The sequence below is a fragment of the Triticum urartu genome, chromosome 6 (assembly GCF_003073215.2).
Source record: "Triticum urartu cultivar G1812 chromosome 6, Tu2.1, whole genome shotgun sequence".
NCBI classification, from domain to species: Eukaryota; Viridiplantae; Streptophyta; class Magnoliopsida; order Poales; family Poaceae; genus Triticum; species Triticum urartu.
In genome coordinates, this window is record NC_053027.1 from 561,737,215 (window position 1) to 561,754,000 (window position 16,786).

The 16,786-nt window shown below is 48.0% G+C and overlaps 1 protein-coding gene across 1 annotated transcript; it reads right to left on the reverse strand.

Annotated features, from left to right (window-relative positions):
* Positions 1-12,710: 12,710 nt before the first annotated feature.
* LOC125515428 (NADH dehydrogenase [ubiquinone] 1 alpha subcomplex subunit 9, mitochondrial) lies at positions 12,711-16,751 on the reverse strand. The gene is made up of 12 exons (XM_048680895.1): positions 16,518-16,751; positions 16,290-16,395; positions 15,240-15,304; positions 15,040-15,125; positions 14,874-14,958; positions 14,732-14,802; positions 14,115-14,246; positions 13,857-13,972; positions 13,597-13,720; positions 13,446-13,514; positions 13,244-13,364; positions 12,711-13,151 (listed from the first exon to the last, which is right to left on the reverse strand). Exons 1-12 carry the CDS (start codon positions 16,636-16,638, stop codon positions 13,003-13,005), a joined length of 1,245 nt encoding a protein of 414 aa, XP_048536852.1. The 5' UTR covers positions 16,639-16,751; the 3' UTR covers positions 12,711-13,002.
* Between the last annotated feature and the right edge of the window lie 35 nt (positions 16,752-16,786).

The window sequence follows — 16,786 nt, forward strand, 5'->3', positions numbered from 1 at the left end:
TTCGACAGAGCACTATTTAAAGTGAATGCGGCAGTCTCTAAAGCATAGCCCCAAAATGAGAGCGGTAGATCGGTAAGAGACATCATAGATCGCACCATATCCAATAGAGTGCGATTACGACGTTTGGACACACCGTTACGCTGAGGTGTTCCAGGCGGCGTGAGTTGTGAAACGATTCCACATTTCCTTAAGTGTGTGCCAAATTCGTGACTTAAATATTCTCCCCCACGATCTGATCGTAAGAACTTTATTTTTCTGTCACGTTGATTCTCAACCTCACTCTGAAATTCCTTGAACTTTTCAAAGGTCTCAGACTTGTGTTTCATTAAGTAGACATACCCATATCTACTCAAGTCATCAGTGAGAGTGAGAACATAACGATAGCCACCGCGAGCCTCAACACTCATTGGACCGCACACATCAGTATGTATAATTTCCAATAAGTTGGTTGCTCACTCCATTGTTCCGGAGAACGGAGTCTTGGTCATTTTACCCATGAGGCATGGTTCGCACGTGTCAAATGATTCATAATCAAGAGACTCTAAAAGTCCATCTGCATGGAGCTTCTTCATGCGTTTGACACCTATGTGACCAAGGCGGCAGTGCCACAAGTATGTGGGACTATCATTATCAACTTTACATTTTTTGGTATTCGCACTATGAACATGTGTAACATTACGCTCGAGATTCATCAAGAATAAACCATTCACCAGCGGGGCATGACTATAAAACATATCTCTCATATAAATAGAACAACCATTATTCTCGGATTTAAATGAGTAGCCATCTCGAATTAAACGAGATCCTGATACAATGTTCATGCTCAAAGCTGGAACTAAATAACAATTATTGAGGTTTAAAACTAATCCCGTAGGTAAATGTAGAGGTAGCGTGCCGACGGCGATCACATCGACCTTGGAACCATTCCCGACACGCATCGTCACCTCGTCCTTCGCCAGTCTCCGCTTATTCCGCAGCTCCTGCTTTGAGTTACAAATATGAGCAACCGCACCGGTATCAAATACCCAGGAGCTACTACGAGTGCTGGTAAGGTACACATCAATAACATGTATATCACATATACCTTTGGTGTTGCCGGCCTTCTTGTCCGCTAAGTATTTGGGGCAGTTCCGCTTCCAGTGACCACTTCCCTTGCAATAAAAGCACTCAGTTTCAGGCTTGGGTCCATTCTTTGACTTCTTCCTGGCAACTGATTTACCAGGCGCGGCAAATTCCTTGCCGTCCTTCTTGAAGTTCTTCTTGTTGGGGAACGTAGTAATTTCAAAAAAATTCCTACGCACATGCAAGATCATGGTGATACATAGCAACGAGAAGGGAGAGTGTTGTCTACGTACCCTCGTAGACCGAAGCGGAAGCGTTGACGCAACGTAGAGGAAGTAGTCGTACGTCTTCCCGGTCCAACCGATCCAAGCACCGTTACTCCGGCACCTCTGAGTTTTTGGCACACGTTCAGCTCGATGACGCTCCCCGGGCTCCGATCTAGTAAAGCTTCGGGGAGGAGTTCTGTCAGCATGACGGCGTGGTGACGATCTTGATGTTCAACCGTCGTAGGGCTTCGCCTAAGCACCGCTACAATATGACCGAGGTGGAATATGATGGAGGGGGGCACCGCACACGGCTAAGGAACGATCACGAAGATCAACTTGTGTGTCTATGGGGTGCCCCCTGCCCCCGTATATAAAGGAGTGGAGGAGGGGAGGGCCGGCCCTCTCTATGGCGCGCCCTAGGGGAGTCCTACTCCCACCGGGAGTAGGATTCCCCCTTTCCTAGTCCAACTAGGAGTCCTTCCAAGTATTAGGAGTAGGAGACAAGGAAGGGGAAGAGGGAAGAGAAGGAAGGAGGGGGCGCCGCCCCTCCCCCTAGTCCAATTCGGACTAGTCAATGGGGGGCGCGCGGCCTGCCTCTCCCTCTCCCTTAAAGCCCAATAAGGCCCATATACTTTTTCCCCCGTATTCCCGTAACTCCCCGGTACTCCGAAAAATACACGAACCACTCAGAACCTTTCCGATGTCCGAATATAGTCGTCCAATATATCGATCTTTACGTCTCGACCATTTCGAGACTCCTCGTCATGTCCCCGATCTCATCCGAGATTCCGAACTCCTTCGGTCATCAAAACTCATAATATAACTGTCATCGAAACCTTAAGCGTGCGGACCCTACGGTTCGAGAACAATGTAGACATGACCGAGACACGTCTCTGGTCAATAACCAATAGCGGGACCTGGATGCCCATATTGGCTCCTACATATTCTACGAAGATCTTTATCGGTCAGACCGCATAACAACATACGTTGTTCCCTTTGTCATCGGTATGTTACTTGCCCGAGATTCGATCGCCGGTATCCAATACCTAGTTCAATCTCGTTACCGGCAAGTCTCTTTACTCGTTCCGTAATACATCATACCGCAACTAACTCATTAGTTGCAATGCTTGCAAGGCTTAAGTGATGTGCATTACCGAGAGGGACCAGAGATACCTCTCCGACAATCGGAGTGACAAATCCTAATCTCGAAATATGCCAACCCAACATGTACCTTTGGAGACACCTGTAGAGCACCTTTATAATCACCCAGTTACGTTGTGACGTTTGGTAGCACACAAAGTGTTCCTCCGGCAAACGGGAGTTGCATAATCTCATAGTCATAGGAACATGTATAAGTCATGAAGAAAGCAATAGCAACATACTAAACGATCGTGTGCTAAGCTAACGGAATGGGTCATGTCAATCACATCATTCTCCTAATGATGTGATCCCGTTAATCAAATGACAACTCATGTCTATGGCTAGGAAACATAACCATCTTCGATTAACGAGCTAGTCAAGTAGAGGCATACTAGTGACACTCTGTTTGTCTATGTATTCACACATGTATTATGTTTCCGGTTAATACAATTCTAGCATGAATAATAAACATTTATCATGATATAAGGAAATAAATAATAACTTTATTATTGCCTCTAGGGCATATTTCCTTCACTTCTTACCCTTGCCTTTCTTGAACTTAGTGGTTTTATTCACCATCAACACTTGATGTTCCTTTTTGATCTCCACCTCCGCTGATCTCAGCATTGAATATACCTCGGGAATGGTCTTTTCCATCCCCTGCATATTGAAGTTCATCACAAAGCTCTTGTAGCTTGGTGGAAGCGACTGAAGGATTTTGTCAATGACCGCGTCATCCGGGAGATTAACTCCCAGCTGAGTCAAGCGGTTGTGCAACCCAGACATCTTGAGTATGTGTTCACTGACAGAGCTATTTTCCTTCATCTTACAACTAAAGAACTTGTCGGAGACTTCATATCTCTCAACCCGGGCATGAGCTTGGAAAACCATTTTCAGCTCCTCGAACATCTCATATGCTCCGTGTTGCTCAAAACGCTTTTGGAGCCCCGGTTCTAAGCTGTAAAGCATGCCGCACTAAACGAGGGAGTAATCATCAGCACGTGATTGATAGGCGTTCATAACGTCTTGGTTTGCTGGGAATGGTGCTTCACCTAGCGGTGCTTCTAGGACATAATCTTTCTTGGCAGCTATGAGGATGATCCTCAGGTTCCGGACCCAGTCCGTATAGTTGCTGCCATCATCTTTCAGCTTGGTTTTCTCTAGGAACGCGTTGAAGTTGAGGGGAACATTAGCATGGGACATTTGATCTACAAGACACATTGTAAAGATTTTAGACTAAGTTCATGATAATTAAGTTCATCTAATCAAATTATTCAATGAACTCCCACTCAGACAGACATCCCTCTAGTCATCTAAGTGAAACATGATCCGAGGCAACTAGGCCGTGTCCGATCATCACGTGAGACGGACTAGTCAACATCGGTGAACATCTCCATGTTGATCGTATCTTCCATACGACTCATGCTCGACCTTTCGGTCCTCCGTGTTCCGAGGCCATGTCTGTACATGCTAGGCTCGTCAAGTCAACCTAAGTGTATTGTGTGTGTAAATCTGGCTTACACCCGTTGTATTCGAACGTTAGAATCTATCACACCCGATCATCACGTGGTGCTTCGAAACAACGAACCTTCGCAACGGTGCACAGTTAGGGGGAACACTTTCTTGAAATTAATTTGAGGGATCATCTTATTTAAGCTACCGTCGTTCTAAGCAAATAAGATGTAAAACATGATAAACATCACATGCAATCAAACAGTGACATGATATGGCCAATATCATTTCGCTCCTTTGATCTCCATCTTCGGGGCGCCATGATCATCGTCGCCACCGGCATGCACCATGATCTCCATCATCATGATCTCCATCATCGTGTCTTCATGAAGTTGTCACGTCAACTATTACTTCTACTACTATGGCTAACGCTTTAGCAATAAACTAAAGTAATTACATGACGTTTAATGTTGACACGCAGGTCATAAATAAATTAAGACAACTCCTATGGCTCCTGCCGGTTGTCATACTCATCGACATGCAAGTCGTGATTCCTATTACAAGAACATGAACATCTCATACATCACATATATCATTCATCACAACTTTTGGCCATATCACATCACAAAGCACTTGCTGCAAAAACAAGTTAGACGTCCTCTAATTGTTGTTGCAAGTTTTTACGTGGCTGCTATAGGTTTCTAGCAAGAACGTTTCTTACCTACGCCAAAACCACAATGTGAATTGCCAATTTATATTTACCCTTCATAAGGACCCTGTTCATCGAATCCGATCTGACTAAAGTGGGAGAGACAGACACCCGCCAGCCACCTTATGCAACTAGTGCATGTCAGTCGGTGGAACCGGTCTCACGTAAGCGTACGTGTAAGGTTGGTCCGGGCCGCTTCATCCCACAATACCGCCGAATCAAGATAAGATTAGTAACGGCAAGATAATTGACAATATCAACGCCCACAACTACTTTGTGTTCTACTCGTGCATAGAAACTACGCATAGACCTAGCTCTGATACCACTTTTGGGGATCGTAGCAGAAATTAAAATTTTCCTACGCATCACCAAGATCAATCTATGGAGTATTCTAGCAACGAGGGGAATAGGAGTGCATCTACATACCCTTGTAGATCGCGAGCGGAAGCGTTCAAGTGAACGGGGATGATGGAGTCGTACTCGCCGTGATCCAAATCACCGATGACCAAGTGTCGAACGGACAGCACCTCCGCGTTCAACACACGTACGGTCGGGAAGATGTCTCCTCCTTCTTGATCCAGAAAGGGGGAAGGAGAGGTTGATGAAGATCCAGCAGCACGACGGCGTGGTGGTGGATGCAGCAGGATCCCGGCAGGGCTTCGCCAAGCACAAGCGGGGAGGAGAGGTGTTACGGAGGGAGAGGGAGGCACCAGGAGTCAGGGGTGCGGCTGCCCTCCCTCCCCCCTCTTTATATAGGGGCCTTGGGGGGCGCCGGCCCTAGGAGATCTGATCTCCAAGGGGGCGGCGGCCAAGGGGGTGCCTTCCCCCCCAAGCCAAGTGGGGGGCGCCCCCACCCCTAGGGTTTCCCAACCCTAGGCGCAGGGGGGGCCAAGGGGGGACGCACCAGCCCACCAGGGGCTGGTTCCCTTCCCACTTCAGCCCATGGGGCCCTCCGGGATAGGTGGCCCCACCCGGTGGACCCCCGGGACCCTTCCGGTGGTCCCGGTACAATACCGGTGACCCCCGAAACCTTCCCGATGGCCGAAACTGGACTTCCTATATATAAATCTTTACCTCCGGACCATTCTGGAACTCCTCGTGACGTCCGGGATCTCATTCGGGACTCCGAACAACTTTCAGGTTGCTGCATACTAATATCTCTACAACCCTAGCGTCACCGAACCTTAAGTGTGTAGACCCTACGGGTTCGGGAGACACGCAGACATGACCGAGACGCCTCTCCGGTCAATAACCAACAGTGGGATCGGGATATCCATGTTGGCTCCCACATGCTCCTCGATGATCTCATCGGATGAACCACGATGTCGAGGACTTAATCAATCCCGTATTCAATTCCCTTTGTCAAGCGGTACGTTACTTGCCCGAGACTCGATCGTCGGTATCCCAATACCTTGTTCAATCTCGTTACCGGCAAGTCACTTTACTCATACCTTAATGCATGATCCCGTGACCAACCCCTTGGTCACATTGAGCTCATTATGATGATGCGTTACCGAGTGGACCCAAGAGATACCTCTCTGTCATACGAAGTGACAAATCCCAGTCTCGATTCGTGCCAACCCAACAGACACTTTCGGAGATACCCGTAGTGCACCTTTATAGCCACCCAGTTACGTTGTGACGTTTGATACACCCAAAGCACTCCTACGGTATCCGGGAGTTGCACAATCTCATGGTCTAAGGAAATGATACTTGACATTAGAAAAGCTCTAGCAAATGAACTACACGATCTTTGTGCTATGCTTAGGTTTGGGTCTTGTCCATCACATCATTCTCCTAATGATGTGATCCCGTTATCAATGACATCCCCATGTCCATAGCCAAGAAACCATGACTATCTGTTGATCAACGAGCTAGTCAACTAGAGGCTCACTAGGGACACATTGTGGTCTTATGTATTCACACATGTATTACGATTTCCGGACAATACAATTATAGCATGAACAATAGACAATTATCATGAACAAGGAAATATAATAATCTTTTATTATTGCCTCTAGGGCATATTTCCAACAATACTATCGGGCCGTGATCACTAGGGAGGTGGCCACGGGTATATGCTATATAATGTATACATGATACATGTGGTGAATAAAGTCGGGTCGGCTCGTGGAGCACCCGCGAGTGATTCAAGGATTGGGGGCTGAAAGGACATCTGTCCCAACGGCCCTCTGTGTGGATCTTTGAGGCAGAGCGACAGGGCAGGTTGAGACCACCTAGGCAAGAGGTGGGCCTGGCCCTGTTCGGCGTTCGCGGGTACTTAACACGCTTAACGAGATCTTGGTATTTGATCTGAGTTGGGTCGTTGACCTTATACGCACTAACCGCCACGTGGGACAAGATATGGGCAACCGGCGTCGTGGTATCAGCCGAAGCATTTCGTGACGTCAGCGACTGAGCGGCGCATGCCGGATTGGACTGGAACGCCTATTAGGCTAGGTCTGCTTCCAGCCGCCCACGCAACATGGAGGTGTGCTAAGGGAGATGGGCCCTGACCCCTGTGCGCTTAGGTTTAGACCGGCGTGCTGACATCTCTGTTGTGCCTAGGTGGGGCTGCGACGTGTTGATCTTCCGAGGCCGAGCATGACCCAGGAAAGTGTGTCCGGCCAAATGGGATCGAGCGTGTCGGGTAATGTGGTACACCCCTGCAGGGAAGTTAATCTATTCGAATAGTCGTGATCTTCGATAACAGGACGACTTGGAGTTGTACCTTGACCTTATGACAACTAGAACTGGATACTTAATAAAACACACTCTTCCAAGTGCCAGATACAACCCAGTGATCGCTCTCTAACAGGGCGACGAGGAGGGGATCGCCGGGTAGGATTATGCGGTGCGATGCTACTTGGAGGACTTCAGTCTACTCTCTTCACATGCTGCAGGACGGAGGCTGCCAGAAGCGTAGTCTTCGACAGGATTAGCTATCCCCCTTTTATTCTGGCATTCTGCAGTTCACTCCACCGATATGGCCCTTTACACATATACCCATGCATATGTAGTGTAGCTCCTTGCTTGCGAGTACTTTGGATGAGTACTCACGGTTGCTTTCTCCTTCTTTTCCCCTATCCCTTCTACCTGGTTGTCGCAACCAGATGTTGGAGCCCAGGATCCAGACGCCACGTTGACGACGACTCCTTCTACACTGGAGGTGCCTACTACTACGTGCAGGCCGCTGACGACGACCAGGAGTAGTTTAGGAGGATCCCAGGCAAGAGGCATGCGCCTGTTTCGATCTGTATCCCAGTTTGTGCTAGCCTTCTTAAGGCAAACTTGTTTAACTTATGTCTGTACTCAGATATTGGTGCTTCCGCTGACTCGTCTATGATCGAGCACTTGTATTCGAGCCCTCGAGGCCCCTGGCTTGTATTATGATGCTTGTATGACTTATTTATGTTTTAGAGTTGTGTTGCGATATCTTCCCGTGAGTCCGTGATGTTGATCGTACACGTTTGCGTGCATGATTAGTGTACGATTGAATCGGGGGCGTCACAAGCACAGCAGCTATATGCACGTCCGAAAGCGGGCGGGAAAACAGGTCCACATACATCCTAAGGGCTTCTTCCGAGATGACCTCCCCTTCATGTGCCAAACAGAGTTTCCTAATGAGCACCTGCTGTTGCTTGGATGCCCCTTGCTTTGCCAGCCTCGCACTCCTCCTTGGTGTTACGTCCAGTCTTCTTTTCTTCCTTGGGTTACGCGTCTGCACCGCAGGCGCGCAGGTGATCGGGAGCGGCAGGATAGGGGAGAGAGTCCTGCACATCTCAACGCGCATGCTCACGAAGTCACCTTGCAACAGCATGCCACCACCAGATCGCGGCGGCGTGGCCTGGACCAGCTCATCCTCAACAGCAGATACTGCTACATGGTCTGGCGTGTCCTGGAGCTGCCCATCTTCAGGCTCGTCCATAGTAGATGGCGCATGCACTGGCACACTCCCCTGTTCCACGCTACGTACCATGCATGTTGCATGGGTGCAACTCATGTCCGATAGGCACACTTGGAAAGTCTCCATAGCTTCCACTTGTTTGTTTTGTCCACACTTGCACATGTCGCTATCCACCAGACGGGACCGTGAGTCCAGGGCCCAGGAATCTCCAGAAAAGCTACACCTGTCCTCCTCCAGCAGGCCCACCAAGGAGATACGACAAGAGCCAACCAGAACCGAATCACTGTCGCGCAGGTCCCAGGAGGCACCAGAACCCCAGGCCTATCCACCTCGGGCTCGCGGCAACAATATACTAAATAACACTACGAACTCTAAGAGGATGATCATAACAATACTCAAAAATAAAACAGTAAGTAAACCATGATAACCTTAGTACTCAACAAGTCAAGGTCTACCATGTGTCTATTGCTTGTGTTGCCATCTGTAATTTGCTTACTTAATACAGACTTTAGCCATAGTTGGAACTCAAAACTAACCAACTTAGATCTCACTTGAACAATGTTTGCCTCATGATCACACAAACATCATTTTACAATACTTATGTGAGTAACTTTTGTCTAAAAAGCTTGTTTGAATATCTAGTGCGTGTTGTAGGCTTGTAGCATACTTAGAAGTCTATCTAATATAGTATACTCATGTTTCGACAACATACACGTATTTTATTCATGCTTTAAAGGATAACGAAAATATTCAGATTTTCTTGTGGCAATTTTTTCAGAATGATGTTCTTACTAGAGATAACATGAAAAAAAAGGCTTTAGCCTGCTAATCCAAGATGTTCCTTTTGTAAGCAGTTGGAAACGTCTCGACACTTGTTTTTCCTACGTCATGTAGCAAGAGTTGTTTGGAGAACAGCGGGGTCGATGCTAGGAACTAATCTTTGCCCTAACTCTATTTGGCAATATTATGCTTGGACTTGGGATGCGGTTATTTTGCACCATGAAAAAAATGAGATTTATTTGAATTTTTCTGCTTTTTTTTTATTGTACTGTTCACCGGGTGTAGATGAGTCTGAGCATCGAATTGAATTTTCGTCGGACGAGGCCCATGGTGCGTCCCCATGCTCCGCGCGCCAACGAAGGGGTTGCGCGTCCGCCAGTGCGTTCAGACGCCAGACGGGCCGCAAGGCCTCCGGCGAGGTAGCTACGGCTGGCCTAGCGCCAGATCCATGCGCCATTTGGGCGGACGCAATGGATTCCCAACGGAAGGAGTCCGAGCGCTGCCTCGCATAGGCCTCCTCACGGGAGCGACGGAGTGCAAGCCGGACGGCCATCTCCTCCTCGGGGCCGCGTGGGATGAGCTCAGGATCGACCGATCTGGAGGTGAAAGACTCGGATCCGCTGTCCGCAATGCCGGAGACGGCCAGAAGGAGTCGGAGACGAGTTTGGGTGGCGAAGGAGAGCGGAGGGGAGGGGAGTGAAGTGGCTAGGGTTTAGTCCGACGAGCGGATGGAAAGGAATTTATGTGGGGTCGGGTAGACCAGTGTGGACCGGGTCTGACGTGGCGAGCGTGCATGAGCGTACCGGAGCGCCCTATATCCGCCCTATATTTGAGCTGGATATGAGGGGTGCCGGTTAGCCCGGGCGTTTGAGAACCGTTTGAGGGGGCCATCTAAATCAAAAAACGTGACTAGATAGCCTTTCCAGATGTATGAAGCGGATTCGAGAGATCCGGCTGTAGATGCTGTAATACTCAACGATGCAACTCGCTGAGAAGACGTGGCCTTTTCATTTTGATGCTCTGTTTCGGTGCTGTTAGTCTCTGTTTCTTGAGCTCTGCAGTTGGTTGGGACCGTGAAGTGTCCCCTGTAATATTTGTCGTACTTGTTATTTATTTAGTTATTTAGGTTTTCTGTCTCAGGATATCTACAATGTCAATCTGTAAATTTGCTTCAACATTCGTACGCACAGACAAGGAATCAGTTCGTGCGAAAGCCAGCCATCCAATATTATCCTTTATATGTTCGTCAGTGGAGAGCAATTTCAAATTCAAACAATAGTCCGATCCATAGCATGCGTTGTATCAATACTAGCGCCCGATCGCATGTCCCATCAGAACTAAAAGAGGTAAGTATACTTAAGTTTTAACATGTTCGATAAAAAAATCATTTCGGCAGTTCGTGTAAAAATTTGAGATTTTCTACCCTACCGGACCGGCAATCCGAGCCTCCTCCATACTCAAGGTGCCATCGCCGCCGCGTATGCAGCCTTCGCCTCTGCCTCCTTCTCCGCCTCCTCCTACTACTACTACTTGTCCGCCGCTTCCAACTCATCTTTCTGCCGCTGCAATATCTTGTAGCGGACGGCTTGCATGATCATTCTTGCGTCGACATCCAAAGACTCTACCTTCAAGGGCAATATCTTGCCATCCTTCGCATCGGCTGTGATCTTCACCTTCTTTTCTTCGAGCATTGCCTTCTTCTCTTCGATCAAGGCCCTCTTCTTTTAGAGCGCTAGCTTCTTCTCGATCGCCTCCATCAACAATTTGAACCTCCCCGCCTTTTCCCTTCCTTGATATCTGAGTGCTTGACGTATGCCTCCTTCTTGGACAAGATGCCCACGAACCTCTCCGTCATCTTGACGGCTACACCTTCTCGCTTCACCCTTTCCCACTTCTTTCCCCGAAACCCTCTTCTAACCTTCTTGGGTGGTTTATTTGTTGGGTCGGTTGGGCCAACCATGCATCGCACAACAACTTGTCCTCTACCCTTCTTCTTCGGATCGCCGGCAAAATCATCTGGATCATCGTCCTCGCCGTCCTCATCCTCCTTCTCCCCCGCATGTCCAGTGGCCCAATCCTACTGTTGTGTGCCCATTCCGGTGTGGGTGTAGGTCTATTGCGTGCTGGTGTGGGTGTAGCCCTGCTGCGTGTGGGTGTAGTTGCCGAACTTGGTAGGATCCGAGTCTTCCACCTGCTCGTCCTCATAGCCACCTCCTCCTCCCCCTATGTTGTGGATGATGTCGAACATCTCCATGTTCAGTGTCGTCACACCTTCTCCCCCGCTTTAGGCATAGTAGCGAACAACATGCAGGCACCCATGTGCTCCCCGCCCGCCGTCCGCACCCGGATGAGCAGTGAATAAGCAGACTCCAAGAAGAGCAGCGGCGCCGCATTTACGTCGACGATGTAAGGCACTTGCCCGACGGCGGTTGCCGTGGACTGCCTACCTAGCTGCTTGACATCGTAGTAGTACGGAGCCTTGTAATGCTCCGGGCATGGCGGCATCTGGACGGTGGACGACACCATCGAGGCTTCGCGGCCCTGGTCGCGACCAGCACGCCCACCACCATGGACACCATCAACACGCCCTCCGCCGGCCTTCCGCTTCTTGAGAGTTTCCTCCTTTGCTGCGTTCACTTTGACACGGCAAATTTGCCGCATTGCCGAGTTGATCTTCCGAGCGAGGGTGATGCTCGGATCCTCCTGCACCTCTACCACCTCCATCTTCGGCAAGTCATCTTCCGGTTCCATGCATCAACAGCGACAACAAAAGAAGAAAGGGGAAGAAAAGGGCAAAAATTGGGTGGAGAGTGGCGGGATGGAAGAAGAGAGCGGGGGATTTTGGCGCGGAAAGAGGATAGGGTTCTACAAAAGGGCGGGCTCCGCCTTCCTTTTGGGTGGGCCATGGGTGTAAGAGTCTGACGTGTCTCGTGTCCGAACTCCCGCAAAGACCCTCACGTTTGGTTCCAATTTGTAGGAAAAACGTGGTCCAAACCGCTCGGTGGATCAACACAAGCCCGGGTTGGATGACTTCCAGGATCCGGACGGACATATGCGGGCGGTTTGAGGGTCAGCATTGGAGATGCCTTTAGTGGGTAGGTTGGGTGACACCGGGTTTTTGCCCCATGACCAGTGTTGTGATGGCAGACACATGTATGTAGTGGGGTTTCTGGTGTTGCTCCGAGCTCGCTACTTCTCTTTTCATGTCTTCCCCCAATCTCTGGCGGTTTGAGGAACTTTGTATTTCCGTTATTCAAGTAAATGGAAATAGGGTAGCCCGGTTCAAAAAAAAAGTGGCATCAAGGTCAACTGGATATTTGACCTTTGTAAAGACGTCACCTCAGGTATTGATATATTTTATATCAATCTAAAATACTCAGCAGTAAACAAAACCTTTCAACAGAATTTGAAACAATTTTATTGCTCAGCCACATGAGCGATGAGATTTATATTCTGCAATTGTTGTTACCCTAGCAACGATCCGATTTACTTTGCATTTCCAACTCAAGAAAGTTCACAATACATCGTGCCTTTTCTTATTGATAGGGGAAATAAGGGCAGGGTTTGCATCAAATCTGGTCCTGCCCAGGGGTGAGGCATCTGGCATCAGCGGCAGATGGCAAGAAAACAAAACACAACAACAATTTTATCTTCAAAACTAAATGACCATTAATTCTACGTCGTCTTCAGAACCGGGGGGCCACATCCGCGCTCCCCATCTTCTCACTGACAGTAGAACCAAAAGACGGCCCGCCCTTCCTGTAGCAGACAAGGAACTCGGTAGGGTAACCCTTCAACTTGTGAGGCTTGATTTCCAGGTCCGCAAAACTGAGAGCTGCACCGAGTTTCAGAAGACAATGTGAGCCAAAGCCAAGAGTAACGACGAACAAGACCGACCGTTGTATTACTTGTGGGCGGTATGCTTACCATTCTCAGACACTAGGTTGTCTACGGTGAGTGCCTTGATCTGATCAAGATTGAAAATGGAGGGAGTCGGTAGAGGAAAAGGCACTTTGTTTAGCAGCATTTCCCTTGGAGAAGCCATAGCCTGCAAAACAAGAAGTCAATATGTAGGCCACCACATCCTCAGGTTGTCTTAACCTAATAGGGCTGCTATTTATATACGTACCTTTGCAATAGGGAAAGGAAGATTCACGTATCTTGGATATTCGCGTATTGTTTCAAACATCATTTCAGCCTGTAACATCCAACAAAATCATCATCTTTGCGTATACAATTTTAGTATTTATTGTTGCATAGCAGTTGTGTTTGATAATTACCAGGTCATGAACAGTGTAAATATCTGGTCCACCAAGCTCATAGGTCTTTCCCATGCTGGTGCCATCATCCTTGAGGGAGTTGACAATGGCAGCCGCAACATCCACAACATAAACAGGCTGAAACCTGCAAAATGTTGCATCAAGTAATTCAGCTGCTGGTGAAAGCATCCAAGATATCTATAGGAGCACATCATTCCATGCTCTAGGCTCAATTTTAAAGCCAAGGAAATATGATAGGAGTGAAGATGCTAACTCATTACTTTGTAGATCCACCGCCAAAAAGTGGGAGGAAACCCCAATTTTTGGCATACATTGCCCATCTGTTCAAAATCCGATCTTCTGTGCCAATAAGGGTTGCCGGCCTCATAATTGTAGCCTGTTGATGGATAAAAGAAAATTTTGCATTGCAGTCATTGACTAGATGAATGGAAAATATTCAACTGCTAAGTTCGGGTAGTACAGAAAAAAGAATTATCATTGCCAACTATAGTTTATTGAAGTTGAGAAAAGATTATTACTTCAGGAAATTCTTTCAACACAGATTCCTCTCCAGCAGCCTTCGCCCTAAGCAATCTAGAAGGTGAAGAGGCTGATGCCCCTAAAGAAGAAACCTGGATAAATCTCACGATACCCCCATGCTCCTTGGATATCTGCATAAAATCTAGAATTCGTTAGTAGCTGGCCGCTATATAAAATTATTAATGTGAGATCACATGTTACATAAAGTAGAATTTAACAGAATATCTTTGGCCAGACCACATGCCAAAGTAGCAAGTTAGACTATCTTGTGCTCTGGAACAATGCTGGATGAAACCAAGCCAAGGTCAATTTGAACATCTACAGTTTGGAATAACCAGCATTCATTATGGATGACATACTCTTGCCAGACCACATTTATTATGCCAAGCTAAAGGTAGCTCTCAAATGCAACAAACCAGCAGAACAGTTGCCTCGTGTATGAATGAGATCTCAGGTCGGATATGTCGGCCAGAGTATAGAGGAGAAGAATTCAAGTTAGTTCCTATGGTTGGAAGGGATCTACTCCTAATACTCAATGGCCCTTGCAGCAATAGTCTACATAGTTGGATAGCAAGCATGCAGCAGGAAGAAAAATGGATGTGTACACAAGACATACCATTGCAAGTTGTTCAGCCATTTGATGGTTTACTTCTTCAAACCCATAGTTTCTTGTTTCATACTCCCGTCCTGTTGAAATTGAGTTGATATAAGCAGAATGAGATATGAATATGAATATAATGTGTCTCAAGAAAAAATACCAATGAGGTTAATGACCACATTTGACTTGGCCACGGCAGTCTTAATAGAATTCACATCTCTTGGGTTGTAGTTCATTGGAACAATCTGCCAGAAAGATGGAAATACATAAGAGGGAAAGAGGAAATGGGGTTAATGATGAACACTATTTGTTAACAGTTCTTGTACCTGACCCAAGTCACCCATTAATTTCAGGTGGCGGTGAGAATCCTCACAACCTCTGAATGGGACAAGAACCTGAGATCCCATCTTCGCTGAATAAAAATAACATTTTTGAGTAATCCTTCTAAACCACTCTGGTACTCTCTCTACAAAATTACTCTTTAAGTGACAACTAAGTTGATATAGCACAAGTCTTATCATCTCACCAAGTTGTTGAACGACATAGCGTCCAAGAAATCCAGTAGCTCCAAACACCGTAGCGACGATTCCACTGTCAAGAAAAGCCACAATGGTTTCTCGTGTTAGAGCTGGGAAACACTGACAGAGTAAGGCTATCCTAACAAATTAAGTCATCAGCCGATTTCGATCCAAAGATGCAATGAACATGATGGGTCAGAAAACATCGGCACATTGCACACCACACACTACAATATCAGGTGCCAAATTTCACATGTTTGCCACATATCAGGACAAGAAAGGAAATGGTGCTGTAGCATGGAAGAATAACGAACAACATTTGCAAAGGTTCATATATTGTATTCTTGCTCAACACCATGCCTTTCAGTGTTAATACCTACTCCCTCCGTCCGAAAATACTTGTCATCAAAATGGATAAAAAAAGATGTATCTAGAACTAAAATACGTCTAGATACACCTCCTTTTATCCATTTTGATGACAAGTATTTCCGGACGGAGGGAGTACACATAAGAGATAGTAGTCACTACTTTACCTACTATGGTGTGCAAAACACTAATTCACCTCAACTTAGCTAAAACCGCACTTTCAGAGATTTTCAGGTCAAGCTGTGTACAGGTCACAACAGGGTTGCAGCGGTAGAGGCTGGACTAAAAGTTGGGATGCGCCAATTCACAAAGGTCCGTGAGTAAACAACCCATGAGTGCTCTTTGAATCCTTATAATCACTAAATATTTAAGATGTCGAGTTGCACAGTATGACCAGTAGGCAGGGCATCGATCATTCGGACAACTTAATTAGACACCAGTAGGCAAATGCAACATGCGAGATACATGATCTGAAAAACTAAGCATCAAGGCTGCGGTCATGGCATCACCGCATTGCGCACCACCTCTCTACTATGGCCGCACGAAGAGATCGACACATCAACGTAATCCAACAAACACAGAAATGAAATCGGCAGGCCAAACCTAGAGCGTCAAACGCCTACCACCAGTACAACAATGGAATACCCAACGCATTCAATCAGAGTTCCGAGGAGAAATGGTTAAGCTGTCACCTCACGGACGACCTCCCTCCGGTGCCCTTGCGGACGAGATGCCCGGCGCCCTTGACGGCCGGCGCCCGCGCGGACATGTACCTCGCGCCATCCGCCCCGCCCAACCCTGCAATCCAAACCGAACCACCGGTGAGATCCGCCCTCCCATGCCACGCGCGGGGAGGCCGACGGGTGGCCACGGGGAGATCCCTCCCCGGGCCGCGCGCATCTCGGCCGATGCGTACGTACCTTGGGGCCCGAGCGCCGGCTGGGCGGCGGATCTGAAGGCGGCGATGGCGGCCGAGGAGGCCGGGGAGAGGTGGTGCTGGTCGAGGAGGTGGCGCCGCGCCGCCGCCGCCGCCGCCTGCATCGTCGCCGCCGTCGGTGGTGGTCGTCGGAGTCGGATGAGGGGAGGGAAGAGGAGGCCGAGACCCGAGAGCTGCGGTGTGTGGTGAGAGAGACGTAGGCTGGGTCGGAATCTAGTTGTTGCTGGCCCAACTGAGCTCAACTTATATGGG